This window comes from Macadamia integrifolia, chromosome 10, assembly GCF_013358625.1.
Source record: "Macadamia integrifolia cultivar HAES 741 chromosome 10, SCU_Mint_v3, whole genome shotgun sequence".
Classification (NCBI taxonomy): domain Eukaryota; kingdom Viridiplantae; phylum Streptophyta; class Magnoliopsida; order Proteales; family Proteaceae; genus Macadamia; species Macadamia integrifolia.
Window position 1 is genome coordinate 32,546,816 of NC_056566.1, and position 9,389 is coordinate 32,556,204.

The window sequence follows — 9,389 nt, forward strand, 5'->3', positions numbered from 1 at the left end:
AATGTTTCCGTAGAGTATCAGAGTGGCAAGATTACTCCTTCTAAAAGCAGCAATCAAGGTTGGAATATACTGGGTTACAGGCAGAAGCACTAAAGGTATCAAAAATTTTGTCTGCCTATTTTGGTAATGGTCAAGAAGGTTACCTAATTTCTGATGGTGCATTGGCAGATATTGATACAGAAACTTCTCTTCTGGTGGTGCAGCTAACCATGCAACTTGTTTCGGGAATTTGTGTGACCAATGCATTCATAAAACTAAAAGCCAAATTTTATAAAGTAAGATCGGTAGTGCTGTATGAAGCCGAATGTTGGGTAAAAAAGAAAAAACACAGAAAATGAAGTGATTTAAGGTTTGACAGATCTGTCTTTGGCTGGCTAGGGACATCCAAGTCAACTTGACCTAGGATTTGCCAACCTAATTTTGACTTCAATCAATGATCACCTGATCCAGACAGATCTAGATAGGTATCAGTCAAGACCTATCTGATCTTTGATCTGACCCCTCAATCCTTGGAGAAAAAGATGTTAAGGCAGACAAGTGAAAACGTCCAGGAAAAATAAAAATGGAAATGGCTATATTCAAGGGAACTAGGAGTAGCACCAAGATATGACATGATGAGTGAATATTTTGCGATGGTTTGTACATTATGATGAAAACCAACTAATCCACCAAGAAACAGTGATATGTTGTAACCTAAAGATGTTAAGAGAACACAAATGAGACCAAAGATGACTTTAGACACCAGCACTAATAAGTTAACAGTAGAGGCCATATAGGGTGCATATCAAAGAATAAAATCATCCCCCACAGCACTTCAAAAACTCCAAATATGTAAACTTAGAGACATGAACAGAAAAAAAAAAGAAAAGTATGTAGGTGGTTGTTATCCATTTACTTGAAAAGAGGCAGCGGGTGGGTGGTAAGTGGTAGAAGACAATCAGTACCTGACCCTCTGCTCTGTACTCATCATATGGTCGGAGCAAATTATCCCCACCAATTACTCGGGGCAGCCTCCTGCGAAGTAATTGTTCCTCTGAAGTTATAGCAGACGCTATCTTCATTCTCATTGCGTTTGCACCTTCAGTAGTTTTTGACAAGAGATCCAGAACTCCGCTCACGGGCTGTGCAGCTGCTCCTAATATTCCTTTGCCAACACCCTGAACAAAACCCTCTACGCCAGAAGACTTTGCACCTTCAAGAGGCTTTGTCAAAATTCCGGTGACTCCTCTAAACAGTCCTTTCGCTAGGGCCCCACCTCCCTCTCTGATAACATCACCAATATCCTCCACGCCTTTGCTTTTCTAAAAGAACAAATTTTCATAAATTCGTCAAGTTTGAGAGTTAGGAATACCAACTCATGGGCTCCATTTAAGAGTGAATTACAGAAAAAAAGTTTGATCCAATCAGATGATTCTCAACAGTTTGTTTGATATATACTTAACCCCCCTCTTATTTGGACTTAAAGGTAACATGCGTTAGTTAAATGGCTACAATCATCTGATTGGATGAAGAATTGATACCTGAGGAAGAACCTCTAGACAGTTGTTCTCAGATTCTCAATACCTATGTGTATGTCACAACTAGGAGCCATAGGTAGATAGTATACTCATGGTCTACCATTCAAGTACTGAAGAATTAAGCAATGCAGAATATGATCAACAAGCAATGACTAAGTTAAGGTAATGTAATTTTTTCTTTCTTTAACCTGTCTCTGCCGATTTTGGATGAACTTCTCATCCATTGATAAAGCTGCAACACCTTTGCTCATATTTCCAAGTGCGCTGCTTGCATTTCCAAGTATATCAACACCCGAGAGCAGTTGAAGAGGCTGACTGAGAAGATCCTTCTGAATGTTTGAAATGGCAGTACTAATAAGGGCACTCTGCCGCATGGAAGCTTCTTCATGAAATCTTTGATTGATCCTGATCTGATGGAAACAAATTGTGAGAAACAAGAAGTTTAGGCAACCACACCTACCAAAGATCCTTTTGAAGTTGTCCTCCTTTTCCAAATTAAACAAGATAATACACAAGTTCAATCTTAAAAAGAGGAGAAAAGGCAGAAGCAAAAGTCACCCTTTTGTAAAGTTCTCAAGAAATGTATCGTGGAGGACCATGACTATGAAGAAGCAAAATTCACCCTTTTGTAACGTTCCCACGAAATGTGTCAAGACAGACATGACTATGGTTTCAAAGGACAATTCCTTGTGCAAGACACCAATTATCTCATGCACAAAATATGAATGAAATAGTGAAATCACAAGAAAATGAAAATGTCGACAACACATTTATGTTCTTCAACAGTTTGATCAATAGAATGGGAAAATCATTTGCGTAAACAAGCGAAAGTTCTTATCCCAAAAAAGATGATGATCAGTTATAGAGTAATTGCCTAATCCACTGAATTCTCGGATAGTTAAAATATGGTGAGTGCTGCAGGAAATAAATTTTGGGACAGGCTGCTCAAAAGGATAGGGTGTTGGATTAGGGTACACTGAGTTGGAAACACAAGCAATTATACATAGTCCAACAAGGGAGTAGTTGTCAAGGCATCAAGGTGACCCGAGGCGGTGGAGGTGCACCTAGGCGACAAGGCACTCAAATGTTATTTCCCCCCTCCCCTTTTTATATAGTCTTTCCTAGGAACAGCTTTTATGATGATAGATAGGGGTCAGGTTTGGAATCTATGCCCCCTGCCCTCCAAACCGTACGGGGAGCAATTCAGCTCGTACAGCTCACACTTGATTCAGCTACTGCAAATTCTCCAATATGTCTTGTAAAAAGGTAGCTCATGGCTTGTGGAGAGCATCTCTGGTATAGGAATTTGGAAGAAGTTGTCCCACAAGGAATTAAAGCTTATGCATGGTTGGTGGCCCTTGATACATCCTTATTAGCTAACTAGTGCATGAAGTATGAGGAAGATATAAAACACATAATTTCTTTTTTCAGTAAGAAAAACATCATAATATCACTAGTGGTATTTTTGAAGATTTACTGCTTGGTCCTATTTGGTGTAGCTCAGATATACCGATTAAAGCCAAATGATATCTTTGCTTCATGGTCACCACAAAAGAAAGGACCAACATTTTGGAAGATTATACCTTCTACAGTTGTGCAGTATGAATGAGAACATATATATATATATATATATAATTGAAACCAAAGTGCCCATTGAACTGGCACATGATATGTAATCTGATGGACTGGGTCATCAAAAAGAGAGAGAGAAGTACTATTGGGCCAATTGTTTTTTTTCTTCCCTAAAAGAGTTAGCTGCAGGAATATTTCATACCACATTTCCCCCCTTTTTTCTGTGGACCTAAAGTCCTTGGGTCCACCTAAAGATGGGCCAAGATATTCAACAACCAAACCTTGAACACCATACTTATATATATGTGATTGAAACCAATGTGCCCATTGAACTGGCACATGAATATGTAATCTGATGGACTGGGTCATCAGAAAGAGAGAAAAGAGAAGTACTATTGGGCCAATTGTTTTTTTCTTCCCCAAAAGAGTTAGCTGCAGGAATATTTGATACCACATTTCCCCCCTTTTTCCTGTAGACCTAAAGTCCTTGGGTCCACCTAAAGATGGGCTAAGATATTCAACAAGCAAACCTTGAATACCATACTCATTTAAGAGATTGGGGTTGGGGGGGGGGACCTTTAATAGTTATAGATTGACTTAAAAAAAAAAAAAAAGGGACTTACTGCCATATTCTCTGTATTCCCCAATGCAGTCATCAAGGACAACCAAAATCCGAGTACACCCGTTGGTCGTTGAGTAGGTGACATAGCCATCGACACTTTGAATTGAATTTCAGAGATGTTAAGCACCCTATAGGTCCAGCAAATAGTTTCTCAAAATTTTAAACTAGAAAATGCATAAAATATGACAGAATTTAAAAAAAACAATTTCTTTACCCAATTTGTATAATCGGATCAACTGAGACAGCAGTCGTTTGACTGTCTTGAAGCCTACTGAGGTTTACTCGCTGTATCATTTCATGAAGGCGCCATATGATAGGTTCATGGATGTTTATCAAAAAAACACTATTTTCAGGAGCCTGGTGGATTTGAAGGAATTTTCGTTAACACAATAAGTTAGAAGCTATGAGAACAAATTTTCAAGTTTAAATAGATTAAATAATCTTAACTGAGAAAAAAAAGTAAAGAGTCCCTACAAGGAAACCAATATATGGGTAGATGCGTAAATCTGGGGATCCATTTGATTGTGCTGTCAAAGACAATTTCAAGATGTAATCAATCTGTCCTCCAACTTTCTGTGGTCTTAAGATAACAGGCATTGGTGTCAATGGCAACTGGTTATCCACTTGGATTGCATGCATCCGTAACTTGAACCTGTCATACAAAATGACATGAGAATATTTATTGAAAAAATGGATCTTTAAAAGCAACGCTTGTGGAGTACTGGATGATTAAATACAAGACAGCATGGGAACCTCTGAAATTCTTCCCGGGTAAGAAGCTACACATATGGATGAGTTCATTCCTAATGAAAGGTTGTTTCCAAGACCAAGTTATTTTTGTTCAAAGAACCTACCTACTAATTCCAGATCCCAAGCCAGTGGAATGTGACAGAAGAAGATTCTGCACTGAAAGATAGAGTATTTCCTCAGGAGTATGATCAATAATGGATAAACCCAGCTCTGCAAGCTCAACAATGACATGAAATTCACATTCTGCCTGAGAATGTTGATGTTGCAAATCATTTTGAGACAAATAAGACAAAGATGATGGGGATCTTCTGGGCATAACTGCAGTGAGTCCATTTTCTGGCATCCAGTCACTAATTTTAACAACATTCATCTTCTCTTCTTTTAGGACAGTAATACGCAAAGCACTAGTAGGTCCTCCACCAGAGACAGAGATGGGTTGGTGGTCAGCAACCTCATCAATATTATACTTCTCTGATTTTGAGGGGTCCGCTCCATCCACCATGACTTCCAATAGTCGTTGCCTGCCAAGATCTTCCCATAAAAAGGATGCTGCCGAATTAGGAAGAAGACACCACCAAGAATCACTGGTACCATTTACTTGTCGAAAACGTAAAGGTAAGAACATAGAACGATTTTCAATCCTGTTGAGAGAAGTTAAAGGATTACAAAATGCAGATTGATAAAATAAGGACAATATCAACAAGCATGCAACAAATGCCAAGTGAGATTATCTTTCATTAACTCTTTTACAAGAGGTTCCCAGTCATCTACTATTTTGCTTTTCTGACAGGGTAAGGGGAAGTTTTCCAATACTTGAATTCAATATTCAACAACATACACCAACCCCAACACCAAAGAAGAAGACACAAAAAGGAACTATAAAACAACAACAACAACAACAACAACAACAAAGCCTTTTCCCAACTAAATGGGATCGGCTATGAAAAGGAACTATCAATCTTGCAATTAATTAGATGCTACCCTAAGAAAAAAATAACATTTGTATAGTTCCAAAAATTCATGAAAATATCGTAAAACATGCACTGGAGTTCGATCTTACAGTTAATTAAACAATTTTAGATTTTTTTTAAATAAAAAACTGTACATTCTCATCCACATCCTCTCATGATCAGCAGAAAATAACATGTTCAAAAAAATTGAGTGAAACTGTAAAAGCAGTTTTACCTGTAAGGGCTTGACAATGATGCAGGGCGAAAAACAACTTCATAGCGTGAATATTTTATTCCATTTCGTATTTCGACTCTTACATACATTTGGTCATTTCCTCTATCATTCTTCATAGAGACACAAATCATACCCTCACTTGCAATGCTAAATGGCGTACTCCATTTGTGTCCTTCCACACACATCTGAAATCAGAGCCAAATGGTGCCCATAACTTGAGCAATAATAAACTACATGTATGAAGAAGGAAGAAACCATCCAACCATTAATAAAGACATTATTTACAAACCTTCAACAGTTCAACTTTTGCCATGGATTGCCATTGGAATTGTGTTGGAGGATCATTAGGATGGATTAGTTTCACTGGTTGAGTCCCACACTGCTGCAGTGCAAGACTGCGACCAACCCTATTGATAAATACAGTATGTGGTTGAAAATGTACAACCTGCAGAACACACAACTTTAGCAATTCAGATAATAGATACATAGGCCAGAAAATGCCAAGAGAAACAATTGATATCTTATTTATTGTTTCTAAGGGTAAAGAAGGGTCTGAAGAAGGGTTACAGCATTATTGAACAACAAATTTTATTTATTATTATTATTTTTTATAGATATTAAATCACAGTTATTAGATTCAAGCAATGTAACCAAATTTATCTAGATTATGTAGGACAAACTTAAGTTTTCAATTAACAAAAATTCTGTGGTGTTTACAAACCGTAGGATTGAAAATGGACTGAGATAACTATGAATCACAATTTTAAAACTAAATAAAATCACTAAAAACGTAATTCAGATTCAAGACCTGAAATTCTGTAAAGAAATAAACTCAAGTGAGAGAATATGAGTAGAGCAGAATAGTTAATAAGTCTCATCTCCTTTCAACAAGTACCATTTATGTAAAAATTCAATAGAGTCACACCATTTAAAATATTGTGCAAGAAAGCTACAAATGAAAACTTAAGCTAGAGAGTAACTTATGTGTTAACAAAAGGAGAACCCCATAAAGTCCAGAATCTATACACAGAGACCTCATATATTCAACTATTGTTATTTCAATCATTAATGCCATAAAGAATGAGTGGAAAGATATTAATTTTATAATTTTGTTATGAAATTATGTTCGATTATAATTTTGTGATGAAAATAAGTTCAATGGAATCCATCAATTTCGTGCAGGCTATTTAAATTTACAACAGAAAAAATCAACTTGTGATGAATCAATTCAATCCCGCATCAAGTGGCTTGAGCTTGGAGACTCCAACACTGCCTATTTTCATCGCTCCCTAAAGGCTCGAACAAATCTCAACTCTATTCTCTCCCTCACTGTTAGAGATGGTTCTCTTCTTCTTACCCCGGATACCATCAAAGGTGAAGCTTCTAGTTATTTCTCTGACCTATTCCATTCCCCCTTCAGCATGGCATTCTTCTCCTCTTGTTGGGACATCATCAAAGCTGACCTCTTCAAAGCCATCCGAAGCTTTTTCTTCTCTCCTTCCCAAATTAAAGGGATCAACAATACTTTCCTGTGTTTGATTCCAAAAAAAGAGGGGGCCTCTTCCATGGGAGATTTTCCCCTATCTCACTTTGCAACCTCCTTTATAAATTCATTGCAAAAATCCTTGCTTCTAGGATTCAACTAGTGTTGATTCTCTTACTAGTCCCAATCAATCTGCTTTGATAGCAAGATGAAGCATTGCGGATAACATCATCTTTTGTCAAGAGATTGTCCGAGGTTTTGATTAGAAAGCTAGATCCCCTATTGCCCTCAAAATTAATATTCATAAAGCTTTTGATTCCATTAGATGGGACTTCATCTCAAAAGTCCTCCACTCCATGTCCTTCCCCCTCATTTTCATCGATTGGATTCACTATTGTATCTCCTCTCCTCGAGCGGGATCCGTACAGGGGTTTTTCCCATCGATGGGTAGCATTCCCTATCCCCCTTCCTCTTCTCCATTGCATTGCAAGTCCTCTCGAGATCCATTTAGTCTTCCACAAACCTTATCACCCCTCTTTCTGACTACAAGGCCATCAACCTATCTCACCTTGCCTTTGCGGATGACCTTTGCGAATGACCTCATGATCTTCTTAAAAGCTGACCCTTCCTCTATTCAGTCCATTCTCTCTTCTCTACATCTCTTTGAATCCCTCTCAGGCCTTCGTATAAATCTCCTCAAATCCCACATCTTTCTTTCGGGAGTCTTTGAAACCACCAAGGCTTCTCTCCTTCAGATTTCAGGGTTGTCCCTTGGCTCCCTCTCAGTCAAATACCTAGGTCTCCCTCTCGTCTCTGTCAGGCTCATCATTGCACTCCTATGCTTGACCTCATCCGTAAAAGGCTCCATCTCTAGAAAGGTAGGCTTATTTTCTATGCGGGCCGCCTTGAGTTCATTCGATTTGTCCTCTAATAGTGCTACACCTATTGGTATGGAGTGTTTCAGCCCCTCTCTCTACCATCAAGGCTGTTGAATCTCTCTTTTGCACCTTCTTCTGGAAAGGAGTTGATTCCGCCATAATTCCTCCATTCCATCAATTGGTCCTCAATCTGCTCCCCTAAATCGGTAGGTGGCCTATTCAAGACGAATTCTGCTGGTACCCTTAAACTCATTAGGAAAATTATCTTAAAAAAAAAAAAAAAGTTAGATTACATAGGTTTAGTCCTTCCTTCTTCGTAATGATTCCCTTTGGACTGTTTCCCCCCACTTTGATTCTTCATGGGTTTGGCATAATATCCTTAAGCTTCGCTCTTCCATCTCAACTTTGATTCTTCCTGGGTTTGGCATAATATCCTTAAGCTTCGCTCTTCCATCTCAAATGGCCTCTCTACTTCCCTCTGGCTTGACAATCGGCACTGCTCTGAGGTTCTTCTTTATGTTGTGAGTTTTCATACCATCTACTCCTCAAGTATTCCTAGAAACTACCATGTTGCCTCCATCATCACTGATGGTAACTGGTCCCCCCTTCTCTCCAGGTTATTTGGTCTTCTCTCTCCCCTTCCCCATAGCCTCCCTGGAAGAGGAGATAAAGTTATTTGGACCCCCTTGTTCATTGGCTCCTTCACCTTGGAATTTCATCAGCTCTCACCATCCTCTTGCCCCTTGGCGCAAAATCGTTTGGGTCCCTGGCCATATCCCACAACACAGCTCACAGCTAGGAGAGCCCTTTCCAATTGCCTTCCCACCCAATCCTTCCCCCTCTCTAGGCACATTCTTGTCCCATCTTCCTGCTGCCTTTCTAGAATGGTTTTGAAGACTTTGATCATCTCTTCTTCAGCTGCCATTTTGCACAATTTGTCTGGAAAAGAGTTCTTAGATGTTGTTGGCCTAACTCTAAATGAATCCTTGGTCCCCATAGGTGATGGAATTTGAGTTGATATGACTTTTGGATCTTCGTTTTGTGATGTGGGTAAGCTTGCCTTTTGTGCCACCGTAAATCATATCTGGATAGAGCACAATCTTTGTAGATGGACCTCCAACTCTTATATCTTAGAGATCTCCTTTGATGTTAGCTCTAAGCTCAGATTGCTCCTCCCCTCGTGGTGTTCGCAACTCTCGTGGTATTCGAAAATCCCCAAGGAACATGCTCATTGTAGTTTCCTGGCGCCTCCCCTTATCTCTTCTCCTCCCCACCTTGATGGTTGTATCTTGCTCTCCTTTGGCCTCTCCTCTCCCCTTTCTTTCCCCCACGGGGGCTGTATGTTCTTCTTTTCTTGCTTAGATTAATATATCAAAAAAAAA

At 39.0% G+C, this 9,389-nt stretch overlaps 1 protein-coding gene across 3 annotated transcripts in view; it reads right to left on the minus strand.

Moving 5' to 3' along the window:
• LOC122090931 overlaps positions 1-9,389 on the minus strand; it is a 158,447-nt gene that overhangs the window by 3,517 nt on the left and 145,541 nt on the right. For all 3 annotated transcript variants that reach the window (XM_042660708.1, XM_042660709.1, XM_042660707.1), the window contains exons 53-60: positions 5,936-6,091; positions 5,647-5,831; positions 4,566-5,102; positions 4,186-4,363; positions 3,926-4,068; positions 3,713-3,839; positions 1,706-1,927; positions 945-1,301 (exon numbers count right to left, since the gene is read on the minus strand). In XM_042660708.1, coding sequence (XP_042516642.1) covers positions 945-1,301; positions 1,706-1,927; positions 3,713-3,839; positions 3,926-4,068; positions 4,186-4,363; positions 4,566-5,102; positions 5,647-5,831; positions 5,936-6,091 — 1,905 coding nt within the window. The remainder of the gene's footprint in view (positions 1-944; positions 1,302-1,705; positions 1,928-3,712; positions 3,840-3,925; positions 4,069-4,185; positions 4,364-4,565; positions 5,103-5,646; positions 5,832-5,935; positions 6,092-9,389) is intronic.